This window comes from Passer montanus, unplaced genomic scaffold (assembly GCF_014805655.1).
Source record: "Passer montanus isolate IOZ18808 unplaced genomic scaffold, ASM1480565v1 scaffold41, whole genome shotgun sequence".
Classification (NCBI taxonomy): domain Eukaryota; kingdom Metazoa; phylum Chordata; class Aves; order Passeriformes; family Passeridae; genus Passer; species Passer montanus.
In genome coordinates this window covers 4,424,840-4,440,548 of record NW_024368930.1, presented here as the reverse complement: position 1 = coordinate 4,440,548, position 15,709 = coordinate 4,424,840, and the positions used below count along the sequence as shown (strand labels likewise).

Genomic DNA, 15,709 nt, shown 5'->3' with positions numbered 1-15,709 from the left:
TTCTGGGTACTAATTAGTACAGAACTCAAGGAAATAGACAGGATTCGTGATGCAGAACAGCAAACACCCACATTTTGGTCCCTCTGCACACATTTCTGTATTTTTGGAAGAATTACATCCTCTGCAAATACAAACGCCACGATCTTGACACTGTTCCAGATGAGATGTACTATAAAAACTCTAGATATATCACAATTTAAATTATACTTTACAGAGCATGTAACAGCCTCTCCGCTGTTTACACTGAGAACTTCCTATTTTAAGAATATTTCAGAATACAAGAGACTGTATTTGGTCTTCTGACAGTCACAGTCCTTTGCATTCAAGCTGCCTTCTTCTTATGCCCAGTTAAGAAAAGTAACTGATGCAGGGTGAAACATCCCACAAACTCACTCATGCTCTGGCAAATGTGTTGAAGACAATATTTAAGCAAGAAATGGAGCCAAAGATGCTCACAGGAATGAATTCTGCTATTAAAAAAAGTAGTACTAGATCTAGGAAGAAGGAGTTAACAAAGCCTCTCTTTAATATGCTAATAACAGACAATGGTCTGTGGATAAGTTAATTAGTGGAGCCAGCTTGTGTTTAATTATTTCACTTGACCTGGTGCAGATTTAGACAATAATCCCTTTAGAGAGGGGAAGGGGCTGTTGGAAAGTATGTGATGTACCAAAAGAAAAACTTTAAATCTGCCTGAGCTGAGCAGGTAGTCTTCTATCTGAAATTGGAATGATACACTCTTCTCCACTGTAAGACAAGCTCAAATAGAAAAAGAAATGCAGGTCTGAACCAGAGAGATTATGCTAAGGACCTGGTGAGCTTTCCACTCCGATACTTAACTTTTTTTTTCCTCCTCCCTATTCAGCTGGGATTTTACTACTGAATAATGTATAAACCAACCCACTGTAGTCAGAGGTGGGATTTCATGAGCAACTTGAAACAAGTGCAACCAGACTGTACCAGAACTCTCTGAACATATTAAAATGTGTGTGAAGAAAGAAAAGGATCTATAGACTATTAGTATATATGGAATTTTCTTACAGGAGAGGCTCTGAAGATTTCCATATTTAAAAGAAGGAAACTGATTAGGTGGGGTGTCAGTATTCTTGCTTGGACTCTATAATCGGATCCAATTAAACTCAAAGCTTTGTTTTATCTGAATAGTTCAACCCCAAATCATGCAGCTTTTCAATTTGGTAATATCTCTTCAATAGCTCACCCAAATATGAATAAAAAGCCATTACAGTTCCACATGTGAGTCAGTACAACCTCCTCCAGAGGCTCCAGCATCTAAATGCTGGCAATACTGAAAGCAAGCCAGGTGTACGAGGAGAGTCTAAGCCAAATGGGAGAAAGAATTAAAAATCCAAATTGGGAGCTACTCTGGCAGGCAGTAAATAGTGTCACAGGCACTGCCTGAGTGGGAGGAAACTCTTCATTTCAGCCAAAGGGCAGGACTCACTCTTGGTGGAATTGGCTCCACGGGAGATGTAAACTGGCTGTAGATTTCCATTCACAGCCCAGTTCTGAGGCTGGAGCATCCTCCTGTGCAATCTTCAGGAAGGACACAATCCCCTGGGACCAGGGCTGACAACCTACACAGCAGACCAATAAAACCAGCCCTACTGCTCTGTTTGATCCTCTTTATTAAAAATGCAACCTGATGGGGAATGAAGGGCCAAGATGAGTGCAAGCAGATCACACAGCCAGGCTGAGCTGACACAAACTCACAGCCAAACTGTGCCAACATAGTCTCAGTTTGTACAGCCAGCTGATCTCCAGCCCGTTACACTTGTGTCCTGATCATCCTCCTGGTTACCTTTTTGGGAGATAAACACCATGGTTGTTTTGCTGTCTGCTCATAGGACTCCCACAGGTTTCAAGCTATTTACCAGCCTCTTTCTTTGGAAAGCTCTTTTATTCTTTAAAAGTGTCTCCGATCATATCCACTTTTTTTTTTTTTCCCCTACTCATGTTGTTTTCTTCCAAGGCCATGGCTCAGTGCCCTTCCTCTATCAGTTTTACTAGTCTATCTAGCTATCAGGTTTTTTTAAAGGAAAAGTAATAAAAAAACCCTTTCCATACACAGGAGCTCTAAAACTGATTGCCAGCTTCTTGTTTAGAGAGTTGCAGCAATCATGCAGAAGAGCAAAAGGTACAGATCATTGCAGAAATACCCACCAGAAAGACACACAGGCACTTCCATTTGAGGAGCTCAAATGGGGAGACATATTCCTTCTGGGAATTGTGGCAAGGTTTCAGAACCACTGGCATTGTTCCCTTCTTAATTATAACAAACGGTGTGATTTCTGTGACAAGGATTTGCTCACATCTTTCCCCCCCTGCAACAAAGGCTATGAGGGATCCCTTAAGCAGTGCTGGACTAAGAGTGCTCGGAGTAGATTTGAGCCCTCCCCCTCTGCTAGACTCTGGTATCTCAAATTACTGCAAGTGGCCCTCCACTGAGTGCACAACACACTTGCAAAGCACTAAACAGGGTTAATAAAATGATTCTTCTTCACTGATGAGTGGTAGTGCTCCTCACCATAATTTGCTGAGAAAGGTCATTCTTGTCTGTAATGAGAAAATGAAATGCACTGGAATGATGGAGCAAACTCAAATCAGTCCTATGTACAATGTAGAAACATAAACCAGAATCCAGCATAAATCTGCTGGCTAAATTCAGCTTATGGCTAATCAGCTCTTCCTTTGACAGGATATGCTGCTGTGGAAATGGGATAATTTTATAACTGAATAATTTAACCAGTTTTATCTTTAAGTAATGATTTCAGGCATATTAATACATAAAGCTTCAGTATTTACATTTTCGTTACATGGCCCTGAAAAATTACAAGGTATCAGGGATAACGTAGTATTCACGAGAAATGATGTGCACAGAGTGGATTTCATCCCTCAGAGTGACTTTGTGCTCCACAAATCCTTGGCATGGCACGTGGCTGCCAGGCACACAGGGAGGGCAGAGCCTGTTGTGTGACAGCACGGGGCAAACTGCTCCTCAGTGGCAGAGGGAAACTGTTTTCCTGTTTCCTAATGTGTCAGAAACACATTAGGGCCAAGGCTGGAAGGGACAAGTAAAACACAGTCTGACAGAGGATGCTGAAGTATTTTACCTGCTTATCCCTGCTAAGACTCTGGTAGTTTATATCTGCCTTGAAGACATGTTCCACAAGGACTCCCAATCACTGCTTGAATGCTGTGAGAAGTGGGAAAGCCACTTAACCCTGGAAGTCTGTTACAGTCCTTCATCATCCCAGTCACTTGGGGAGCCTGCAAGTCTGAAAGCTAAATACAAGGACTTGTGGTCCAAATTCATAGAAACGGATATGCCTCGCTGGCAAAATAATCACTAATCCCTCACACTGGCTCTCCTCCTGTGAGTTCAGCTGTGGAGGCATTTTTCTGCATGTTTTGATGCAGTGATATGGGAAGTTCATCTTGAAAAGCAAGATACTCATGGCTCTGCAGAGTGTACAACCTTGTTTTAGCTCTTCTCTGCAAAAAAGTAGTGAAAAGAACAATGAAAAACAGAATCCCTCTCATTTTAAAGAACTCCTGTAACTGAAAAGCAAGATACTCATGGCTCTGCAGAGTGTACAACCTTGTTTTAGCTCCTCTCTGCAAAAAGTAGTGAAAAGAACATGAAAAACAGAACCCCTCTCATTTTAAAGAACTCCTGTAATAGATACAAATAGCAAACAGGGTGGATGTTGGATTGTGCATGTCAGGAGGTGACATACTTGTAGCAATTCTGCATTATTCCTCTCTGCTCCTCGGAGAAGGCTAATCTGACTGAGGAAAATGGGAACAGGAGCTCTCAGGATGCAGCCAAGCCATTTAGATGTCACTTTCCCTCATTCTCTGTGTTCTGTCAGTACACACACAGCAGTGACAATCTGCCCAGGTAAACTCATCCATCACTGGTGTGGTGTGGGATCCCTCGGCCTCACACTGCCGCAGATGTTCCTCCAGCCCTGCTCAGAGGAGCAGAGGCAGCTTTGCAGAACATCACAGAGATATGCAGTGAGAGAAATAATTAGCATGGGCCATGGTAATTTAGAACAGAATGAATTCCTTTTGCTGTATTCCAGGGGTGGATGAAGGATTGAAAGCTGCTGGACTCCACTGTCAGGGGGAAGTTTCCTGGTACAGAAAGGCAGGCTCAGCCTGAGCTACCTGCTGGCTTCACTTGGATGATTGTCTGGCTGGAAGAGACAAACCCAGACTGAACTCACTGTATTTGGGTCATCTCAGACTAGTGGATGTCTACCTATGGGAATGTTTCACAGAAGTCTCAATGACTAAACTCATTCCTGTATCAGGACAATGCCTTGTTTATTCTCAGCCAGCATCTGAATGAACAAGAAGGTTTTGAAAAGCTATTGCAATGACCTGGAGATAAATGTACCCAAAACAGTTACAGGAGATAGTAAAAAAACATCCCTGCTCCGTGTCTTGGAGTAGTGTACAGTTGTTGGCTTTTTTCCCTTTAACATAACATTTCAAATTCTGCACTATCAGAAATGTCTAGCTACACCAAACCCAGAGTTTTGGAAAAGAAATCAACTGTCTCTGCTAATAAGAAGAACTTCTCCTCTTCCCCACAAAAATTCTGCCATTTCATTCATAAATAAAATAAACCTCTAACTCAGTTGTTGGCAGGCTCTCCCTTTTATCTTTCACTCACTTGAGAAGGACCAGCAACATCACGTTTTCAGAAAGCCAAGTGCAGTAATCATAGATCGGATTTCATGTATTTTTAAAAGCATTTGCAGCAGCAGAGATCCAATCACTTTTAAAAGAAATACAAACATACAGAAATTTGGAAGAAGCAACTCAGTGCTCCTGACTGCCTTCATTTCCCCAGCACCAGATGAATGTGCTGGGAAGGGACTCCTTTCTAAGGGACATCTCAAAAAGTTAGCAACATTATACTACAAGCACCACAGTGCTGAAACACTTATTATCTCAAATAAACCTGGATGACATTTGAGATGTCTCAACATTTATTGGCCTGCCAGCAGAGCCTGGGATCAATCACCTCCTTTTCTCTCATTCCTTTTTTTTTTTTCCTCCCTCCTGCTTGCTCAAAGTCCGTGTTCATAAAATATTTAGGGGAAGCTCTTCAGAGGATGATATTGCCTATACTATAGCCCCAGTGCAGGTTTACTGTGCTACTGAGACAGATATTCTGCCACCAGAGAAATCAAAATTGGTCATGGGGTTGAGTTACTGCACCAGGAGAACCATCAGACTGACAGTCTGGGCTTGATCCCACCCGGGACACTGGGCTGAGTGAAAGAACAAAGCAACACACAGACCAGAGCTGGTCACTTTTGCAAGATTATACAGAGAAATGTTATTTTTCAGGATGGAAAACAAAAATATGAATGTTTTGCTTGTGTCTGGGACTCACCTTACCTCCTGCAATTTTCTTCCCAGTGGAAAAAAAAAACAACCCAGATTAATGAAATGTGGAATTCAGACGTGCTGCTAAATGAAGCCCTCAGTCTGGCAGCATCTCGTGTAGTACCACCCACTCCTGCAGCAGCCTGCCATAAATTAAATCAGCTGCCATGGTCCCTTCCTACCCCTGATCTTTGCCACAACCTGCTCATCTCATGCACTCACAGCCTTCCCTATAACTCACACATTCTGTGCTCCCACCATCACATGATTTTTCCCTCCTAATTTCATTAAATCAGCTGCAGATTTCCTTTGCTACTCCGATGTTTTCCTGCAGCAAGTATCTGCTTTTAACCTCCTCATCAAAACCTGCCTGTCTGAATGTACTTCTGAACCTCTCATGACCCTAAATCCCTATAATTTCCCCTCTTAGTTCAAGGGATGGGTGTTCCTTTGTTCCACCCTTGGCATTTCTCACCCTCAGGCATCCAGGCTTACATCATGTTGTTGCTAAACTGTCTTCCTTTAATAATTTTTATGAAGTGCAGTCCAATTAACTTTATCTTCCTTGGGGATCCATTCAATTAAGTGCAGTCATAATGAGAGAGTGGACAGAGAGCATTGTCACCATATTTACATCCAGATTAATAGGAACCAGGTAAGATAACTTTAAATCCATCAATATTTTAATACTTTGGCTTTTGATTGTGCTATCTTCAGTGTCAGACACATTTAGGAGAGACCAGCACAATTTGAGAGGCTGAGTTTTTAATTTCCTCCATGGTTTGTGGAAATGAGGGTTTAGAAACAGCAGCAAAAATACATACTTGGTCTTAAAATAGGTTTCCCATAGGTCAAACAAAACACTTGTCCTGACACAAAATAAGCTAAAACTTCATCCAGTTCATTCTTTCATGGATTGAAGGTAATTTAGGAAACCAGCAAAGAACCAATATTTAAGTGGAGATGCTGAGAACATCAGGAAATCTCATTTAATGAGCATGCAACAGAAATGCTGAGCTAGGAACACCAGTTCTGAAGTGACTTTTCTCCCTTTTGAAAGACAAATGCTGGATCTGGAACATGGACCTGTCTCTCAGATATGGAACAACTCTGGAAGTTATTTTTACGCCTGCTTTGCATTGCAGAAGCAAGGGAGAGGAGTCCAATGGAGACTGAAAACCTCATTCTGTATCACCACAGCTTAACTTAATCATGTCTCAGGCACTGATATATGTGTCAATAAGCATTTGGAGAAATAACTGGTATCCTGGGAATTTATCTTGGTTATAGGAGTTTCAGCTGAATAGGTCAGATTTGTTAACATTTTAATTTACACAAATCTGCATTCCAAATATTGCTCTTCGTCTCCTTTTCCTAATGACAAGGAAATGTCAGCAGCAACCCCAAATTCACTCCTCTAATAGCTTCCTCAAGTTTTCAGGAAAAACAAACAAAAACAAAAAAACCAGTCTGTGGTTCAGTAATGGGGGTGTTTAAATACAATTTTCAATTTAGATGCAATATAACTTTATGTTAATAAGCCAGAAAGTTTTGCCAATTCCAGGTGTAATCCTGAAGGCAGGAGAGAGAGCTGGGAATAAGCATGCTTCAGGGCAGCCCCAGGATTATGCCCAGAGCTGGTTGTTCTTGCCTTGATCCAAGTGTCCCTTGCCCACCCTTGTACTCAGCCTGGGACACTCAACACCAGATTTCCACATGCCAGCTGTGATTTCCTGATCCTGTGCACAAGGGAACTTACATGAAGCACATGGTTCCTCTGCAACTTTTTAAAATACTTCAGATGCAATGAGAGAAGCAATAAAAAAGATTCTGCCTTATCCTTTCCCCCTAATTATCACCTGCCTCTTTTCTGAGCTGATTTGCTGAGATTAAAACCTCTCTCCCACCAAGTTATCCCAATCTGTGTTTCTGGAATTAATATAAACCGACGACCTTTCTCTGCCCATAAAGCCCAGCATTAAAATGCCGGCCCCCACTGATGTCAGGGGGGCAATAACAGTTCTTTCATTTCCATAAAATCAGCATTTTCCTGCCAGAATTCCAATTTCTTCTCTGAGTACTCTGTTACCATCCCCTGGGGGCTACCAGCAATCTCTCCAGCACTTGTTTCTCCTCTTCCACTGCAAGCCTGCCGCAGGCTCCAGCACAGCCTGGGATCATCTACCTGCTTAAGATTCAGCCAACTTCCCAGCTCTTGGAATAAAAGGAGTAGGGAAAGGTCAAATCCACCCGAGGTTGTGATTGCAGAGTCTGCCACATCAGGTGGGAAGGAGCAGGTGCTGGAGCTCCTCCTGCTCCCCCAGCTCTGCTTCCTGTCTTCACACCTGGAAAGCTCTCTGCTCTCCTGACCTTCTCCTTGGAAAGCTGTTTCACACAGCGTGTCCCCCCTGGGCCAGCTCACCCTGAAACAGTGCTGAGGGTGAGCCCTGTGCTGCTCCCAGCCAGCATTCCCCATCCCATCCCATCCCATCCCATCCCATCCCATCCCATCCCATCCCATCCCATCCCATCCCATCCCATCCCATCCCATCCCGAGTGTCCTGGGATGCCCCAGGCCTCCACATGTGCTGCTCAGCTGCCCCTGGGGCTTTTATCTGCTCTCAGCAGCTGCCTTTGGGATCCTCCCTGAGCTGCTCTGAAGCAGAAAAGCAGCCCCAGACAAGGGAATGAAACAGGCACAATCCCTGGCAGGGAATGTTTCCTGACTGGAGCCTGGCACAGCATCAGCAGAGGGGCCAAACGTGTGCTGCTGGCCTGAGGGGCACTAAAAAAATCTCCAAGGTGCTGGAGGCTTCACCTCTCAGAGTTTAGGTCCCAGGCCCACATGTGGGGACTCCTGCTTGCCCTGCCATTGCCACAGGGGAGGAAAGGAGAGAAAGAGGAACAAAACCAGTTTATGGTGCCTTCTCCTCCCAGAAACGCAGCACACTCTCCTAAACTGGACTCTCCCACTGGATGTGCTGGCTCTGGGGACTGCCTGAAAATAAACACCTGAACCTCAGACTAAGCAAGTCCTTCCTTCCACACGGTCTGTGGCCCATTGTTCCCATCACTTAGTCCACAGAGCTCCCCAGTTGCACTGAGCTGAACTCCATCACCTGCACAGTCCAATGGGGAATAAAAACAGAACTGAAGTTCTGGGGTCCTCTCCCTTTACACCCACTGACCCCATCCCCTTCTTCCCACTCACTCCATCCCACCACTGACACTGCATTCATTTTTGTTTCATGTGTGAGGTATAAATGCTTTGTCCTTGAGCTGCACCACAACCAGAGGAGGCAGAAGTCTGAGAATCACATTCTATAGTTTACACTGGCAGAGTATTTTTTTGTCAGTAAAAGTGAAATTTCTGCTGCATTTGGAAAAGCTGCACATTGTAAAATGCCAGAAAGAAGAGGCACTAAAGGCAGAACATCACACAAACCCAAAATCACTGGAAGACATTTTACTAGTTTGGAAATGACACAAGGACATGAAGTGTGCTGAGTGTAGGCTGTGCTCCTTTTCCAGGGATAACATGCAAAGAACTAAGAAAGACAGGTCTGGGAAGGGCTATAGATGTCTGGCACTTTATTTTCCCCCAACAGAAGGGGGGATAAATGACTATTTATTCATCCCCCTATACCTCCTGGAGTATTTTCTACATCTTTGAGTTTTACAAACTTAGGAAAGGAAAATATCAGCTCCTGGAGTTTGAAGATTCTCTCAGGGTTTCATTGACTGATATGGATTAAGACAAAAATATCACATCAAAGCCACGATGCCCCACAGTTGCTGCAGAAGCAAAGACTGTGATCTCCACACCTCAACTCCAGCTTTTTAGAGGCTTGGGATTAAAGACAGACTTTGGGCTTTCCACATCAGCAACCCTCAACAAACACCAGGCGAGACATTTTCAAACTCACCTCCCTGTCGAGGCCAGCAGCCACGGTGACAATGTCCCCTGTCTCGCTGTTGATGGTGAACATGTTCTGAGAGGGGCTCTGTGGGGTCTGGGTGACGATCCTGTACCTCACCATCCCGTTGGCCGTGGTGCCGTCGTCCGCGTCGTTCGCCGTCACCGTCATCACGTAGGTCCCTGGGAACAAGGCAAGAGGAATTATCAGTGCCACCTCACTGCAGGGCACACTGGGGTCCCGCTGACCTGGGGTCATGCATTTTGTTGAGAAATGCTGTGGAATAGACATCTCACTTCAATCCAGCCAGGCAAGGCGAGGGTTATGGAAATAGCAACGCTGCTGAGACAGATGATCTGGAAGGAAGCTGATTACACATAACTGGTAGACAGAGAGAAATCATGGGAGGGTATCTATGATTAACTTCTAATTCTTTCAGTGATTGTAAGTTTTAGGGCAGCATTTTTTGTCCTGCAATTTCACAGATTCTCAGAGGAGATTTTTTTTTCCCTTCCAATCACTGCATTCACATGCATTCAGAAGCAGAATTTAATAGTGGAAAGCCCATCAGACTTCTCAGCAGCTTCAGAAGGACACCATCAACATGCCCATGGCCAGTGCAGGAAGCAACTGCCTGCTGCTTCCAGTTCTTGGAGAAACAAGCACCTTTCTTGTCCCTCCAGGATTAAAGAATCCATTTCTGCAGAGCAAATACAACAGCTGCTGCCCAGCAGGACAGAAAATCAATGATTTGGTATGTGTGGCCAGTGATGTATTGAATTGTTGGTTGTTTCTTGCTAATCATCAGTGTCTTCATTTGCCTTGCAAAAAACAATCCCTACATTCTCCATACTGTTGGGAGGGCACTGATGCACTGACAGGCTCATTAGCACTGGAGTTTGGCAGCAGGGTGTTTTGCTAAAGTGGGAAATTATCATTATGAGCGTAAAAGATGTTACTTGATTGGATGGACTCCTGCAGCTGCATGGTCCTGTGACCCCCCCAGAGCTCGTAGGGCCCAGCTTTACATTTGTTGTATTGGTGGGAGGGAATGAGTAGAAGGGCAGGCACACACTGCTGACACAAGGCAATCTGCAACAGTGGATGAATACAATGATATGAGACCTGAGAAGAGGAGTGGGAGGAGAGACAGCGAAACCAGACATAATCTCATTTGTGATCACCAAACCCAAGAGCATCCATAAAAAGAGGGAAGGGGCTGCTTGAACACTGCAGATTTGGGAAGTCTGAGCACACAGACCAATTTATGAACCTGCCATGCTGGAGTGATGCAAAGTGATCCCAGCAAGAACCTGAGCTGACCTGAGATGGAGCCATATGTGGCTTTCCAAAAAGAGCTGAGCTTGTTCTGCTCTCTGGGTTAGATGTGAGCCATGGGCAAAGCTGAGGACATGTGGCTGCATCAGCATCCTGCCTGGTGCCTGTCTCCTCTGGCCTGGTCACACTGGGAGCTACCACACTCCCAGTTCAGGAAGACCAGAGGGCTGCAGAGCTTTTATCTGTTTGCAAAAGACTTGAAAAACACCGCATGCTCTAAATAGCTGCAGCATTTGGTACCTTAGCCAAGTGTGTTCAAGCCACTCAGCATGTAGGAATACCCCCAGTACCTTTCCCAACTCTGGGAAAACAGTGTTTCTCAGTATTAGCAGAAGTTTAGAAGAAGTTCCTATTTTTGCACTTGTGTGAAGTGCTTTGCTGATCTTCCATCTGCCTCAATCAGGCTCTTTTTGTTCTCAGTGGTGATACATATATTCCTGTGAGTTTTCTTAGTTCAATAAGAATTATAGATTAAAAAATAAATGAATGTGTAAAGCAAATCTTAATGATGAATACATTCCTGTTTTTCTGCAATAATCCTGATTCACATTTGTGAAATGAAAACAAACTATTCAACAACTTTAACATTCTCCCGATCAATAAACTTCAGAAGACGGAAGGAACACTGAATTGAAACAAGGCTGTGCAAGCAACAAATTTTCTCTATTTTCTCTACAAGCATTCGTTTTTTTCTCTTTTGCAAAACCAGTTATCACGAGACAGCTGATACAAATAATGAAACCAACCCTTAGATAACTACAGGGAAAATGTACAGGAGAAATTTAAATAGGAAATATGCTGAATGAGATGTTTGATTTGGAATTTATGTTATCTTAATGCATTCAATACTGAAAATATCTCTGAACAGAATGTCAAAACCTGGGGCTAATGAAAACAGAAGCAGAAGAGGAAAACAGAATCTATTTTAGGACACCTGCAGTCTTAGGATGTATTCCAAAAAACAGGTGGTATTTCATGATGCTCTTCTAGCTCAAAAAGCAGCTCTGAAAGTCATTTGGACTTCCAGGTTCAGACAAGGGCACCCCGTGATTGTGGTCCCTCCTCATGTGGGATGTCTCAGACTGTACTGTAGATTCCAAAATTACCCAGCACGTGCATTAAATGGTGGGCTCCCAGCTTGGCAGGGGAACCTGACAGGCTGCAGCTCTGGTGGGAGGGGGTGGGGGACAGCAGCTGTACTGTGGATGCAGAGCACAGAAGGTCTCCTTCACTCTTTCTCTGACCCTTTTGCTTCTTTCCTGTGGTGTAGCACTGGACAGAGAACATCTGCTCTAGAGAAAAAGGACTATTTCAGCAACATCTGACCTGCATCTCCATAAAGGGAGATGGGGCTGGACAAATGTCTCTAAAGTCATGAACTGAGCACCAGGGAGCTGTATTTCAAGAGGCAATCTGCTCCCTATCTCCTATCTTTAATTTCCATTATGAAACCCAACCACAGAGAAAATAAAGAGAGGAACTTGGCATTAATTACTATCTTGTAACTTAATAAAACGCCCTCTGCAAAGGGCCCTGTGTGGCTGCAGCACATGATGGAGCTGCAGCAGCCACTTCCTTCCTGGGGCTGGCTGGCTGACCACAGTCTGCTGCAAACTGGCTGCAAATTGCTTCTCCCTCTCCATAGTCTGGAGAGTGGCTGATGTCTCCTCTCCCTTCCCTGTGTACACACTTTTCCTGGCAGTGCTGACCAACAGCATCTCCTCTTCTCCATGCTGAGGGCACCATCCCTAGGGATGGCTCCTGAGGGATCAGCTGGTGTAACCTACACCACTGCCATGTTCCACTTGGTTTGCTTTGCATTTAGCCTGTCTTTAAGCAGGATTTATCCTCCAGGTACCTGCGTGCTGCAGTGAATGACACAAACATAGATCTGTGCACTAGAGTATTCCACAGAGCGAGGTGGATATACACAGATAAAGTGTCTGACATCCTCTGGGTGCTGTATAAACTCTTGCTCTGTACTCAGATGGTTGGTGATGATTTACCTGCAATAAACTAAATAATGTCATGCTTCTATGTCCTTTACATGGAGATACATCTTCATGTACTTTATATTAAAATAAAGGCAATATATCCCTGTATCCAGCCCCTAATACTACACAAATGAGGCAAATATACAGTGGCAGAGAGCACAGCTCTAACACACTCGAGGATTGAAGCTGGTATTGTTTGGTTTTAAGAGACAAAGTACTGACTGCCTAATCTAGCCCACAGGATGTGTGTCTTTTGTGGAAATCAAAGCATTAACCACACCATATTTACAGCCCTATATCCTACCCAAACAGAGGCTAGGAATAATTACTGCAGACCAGAAACACTGAGAAAACTAGAAGTCACACTCAACACCCCCAATCTGTACTCTGTCAATTTTGCATCAGATCCTGCTGGTGGTGACGAAGCTCCAAGAGTAGGTTAAACAAGTGTAAACAGGGCAAGAGGGACTTTCTGCTTTCAGTGCCTGAGAAAAGCATCACCTTTATTTCTCTGCTCTGCAGGGCTTGCTCTCAAGCACACTGACAACATTAAATGAATGCATAAAGTGCCCAAACTCAGAAATTTGCCCCAGTCTGTGCAGTGTATCACAGGATGAATACCCAGTGCAGATGTAACAGATATATATCTGATATAATTGCATTAAACTACACACCTGGCCTAACTCAGGTATGTAACCTGCTGCAAGAAAACCATTTCTCATCAAATAAGGCACATGGTACGTTAAATAAAATACTGAACCTAGTACATCATGTCAATATTAAATCAAATTTGCTGCATGTTGAACAGCTCTTCTGAGCAGCAGATTGAATTACCATGCACAGCTAGTGATGACACGATTACTGTGCATTAGCCTTCATTAACAAATGTGCAGAGTTCATATATCACCTGAGTTAAAATTAATGGATGGCATGAAGAAGGAGATCTATCAATAAAGGTGAGACCTCCAGAATCTGTAACTTCCCAATGCATCCCTTTGATTTCCCAGAGACTGTAACATCCCAGATGTTATTTTGTCAAATGAGATGGTTTTGTTTCTAACCATGGATAAGACACATGAGAGAAATGCTTGAAAGCAACCCTTATGGAAAATATTCCCATTGGATTAATTAAAGTTTCTACAGGATAGGAAAAAAAATGCCTTACAGAACCTGGGGGAATGGAAGAAAAGGGAGATAATTTATACCTGTACATTCAGTTTTGTTTGTCAATTTCAAAATGAATTGCATCTTCTTGTAAAAGACTGCAAAGAGATTTTGCTAGATTCACCATATCTCATTCCATCTGTACATGCAAAGGAAAAAGAAAAGCAAAACAAGAGAGATAGCTGCCCTGAGCATGTGTAAGCAGATAAGCACAGTCATAAACAAATGTCCCCCTCAAATCACTCTGGAATCTGAGAATCAGCCCAGTTCTTTGTATCTCAGACAATCCCAAAGCATGCTGAGGGCTGCTAATTCCCCTCACGTTGTCTGCAATCTCTGCTCTCCCATCTTTGCAACTTCATTTCTCCATAAAGATGGAGCTTTCAGGAGTTTAAGGCACACAAAAATATTTTGGCACAGTTGTACTCCTAAAGTCTTCGTTACAATTGCTTTATAATTGCCATTTTTCTAAGCTGATCTGATATCCATTAGTTAGATTTAATGCATGTTAAAATAAAGAGCTAATGGGCACTTACCAGGAAGCCAACAACATATAAAAATCAAAACTCCTTTCACTTTGCCCTTTATCCCACATGTCACTGCAAAACCACATAATCCTCTCAGTCTTCTCCTAAGATATAATCAGAAAACACTAAAAATTCACCCACTTTTTACTGATAATGATGTTTCTCTACCCAGCTTTATCTTACAGTTTATGTTTTTAAATGGCTGGTAAATGGCTGCAGAATCATTAAAGGTTGGTTAACCTTCTCAGTCTAATTTTGACCTACAGGATACTTAATTTAATCATTCCCCCATAGAAAAGGATGGAATCATTAAGTGCAGACATGTGGTGATAGCCATGTTACATTAGATCTTCATTAACCCAAGTTAATAAAGGCTTTGTACTAATGGAAACTTCCCCTTACTCCTCATTTTTCCCCCCAAATTGGAAGGCTCACTTAGTGAATCCTCTGCATCCGATACTAGATAGAGAAGACATTAAGAATTAAGTGGGAAGATTAAATACTGAAGAATGGTGTAAAATTTACTACATTTCCTAAAACTAAAAATTTCCACTCAGAACAGTTTCCTGATATCCACTTCCTTCCCCACAGAGGATGGGAATTTCATGCCACTACTCATAACAGGCACACTTCACCCTTTAGGTGATTTCACTCATTGCAAGGAGGTCTCAGGGACAGAAACACACACAAGAAAAAGCAAAGGCACCAAAACCAAGTTCCAATGACAAGCATGATGACATCCTGAAAAAGTCCTCAGAGTACAACTGAACTTTCTGTAGTGTTAAAGACTAAAGCATTTCACCTAACAAACCTGCATCCTCAAGTGAAAAAATACTAAATATATTCAATGGGTGATGTGAAACAATTTCACACACTCATTGTTAAGGGTTTCAAATGAAATTGGGTAGATGACCCAGTAATGGTGCTGAGTGGAGTCACAGAGGTGAACAGGAAAATGGACAAGACATCAAGATGACAGAAGTGAGTGCAAGTGTTGCAGGTGTAATAAATTGCAAATATACTTAAATTAAGCTGCATCCCACATGCTCTGGATAAAAAACTAAATAGAAGCAGCACTTTCCTTCTGAATGATATTCCTTCCGTTGTAACTGATAGCTACTGTCATTCTCCTTCACCATAATTTTTGTAATCATTGGCAAATTTTGACCTTTCAAGCAGCTAACCTAATTCATAACGGATGCCACTTCCTAATTAGCAGAGACATTGGATTTTCAGCTTCAGACAGGGCAAGAGCCAACCTAATGAGAATAAAGAGAGCGAGCAGGTCTGGAGAGACAACAGAGAGAGCTGAAGAGGCTGCTGTCACCCAGGACGGAAATAA

The 15,709-nt window shown here is 43.1% G+C and overlaps 1 protein-coding gene across 1 annotated transcript in view; it reads right to left on the bottom strand.

Moving 5' to 3' along the window:
- The window catches only part of CDH4 (cadherin 4), a 417,348-nt gene that overhangs the window by 65,825 nt on the left and 335,814 nt on the right, over nt 1-15,709 (bottom strand). Inside the window, exon 7 of the mRNA XM_039719381.1 lies at nt 9,354-9,526. Within this exon, the coding sequence (XP_039575315.1) occupies nt 9,354-9,526 (173 nt within the window). The remainder of the gene's footprint in view (nt 1-9,353; nt 9,527-15,709) is intronic.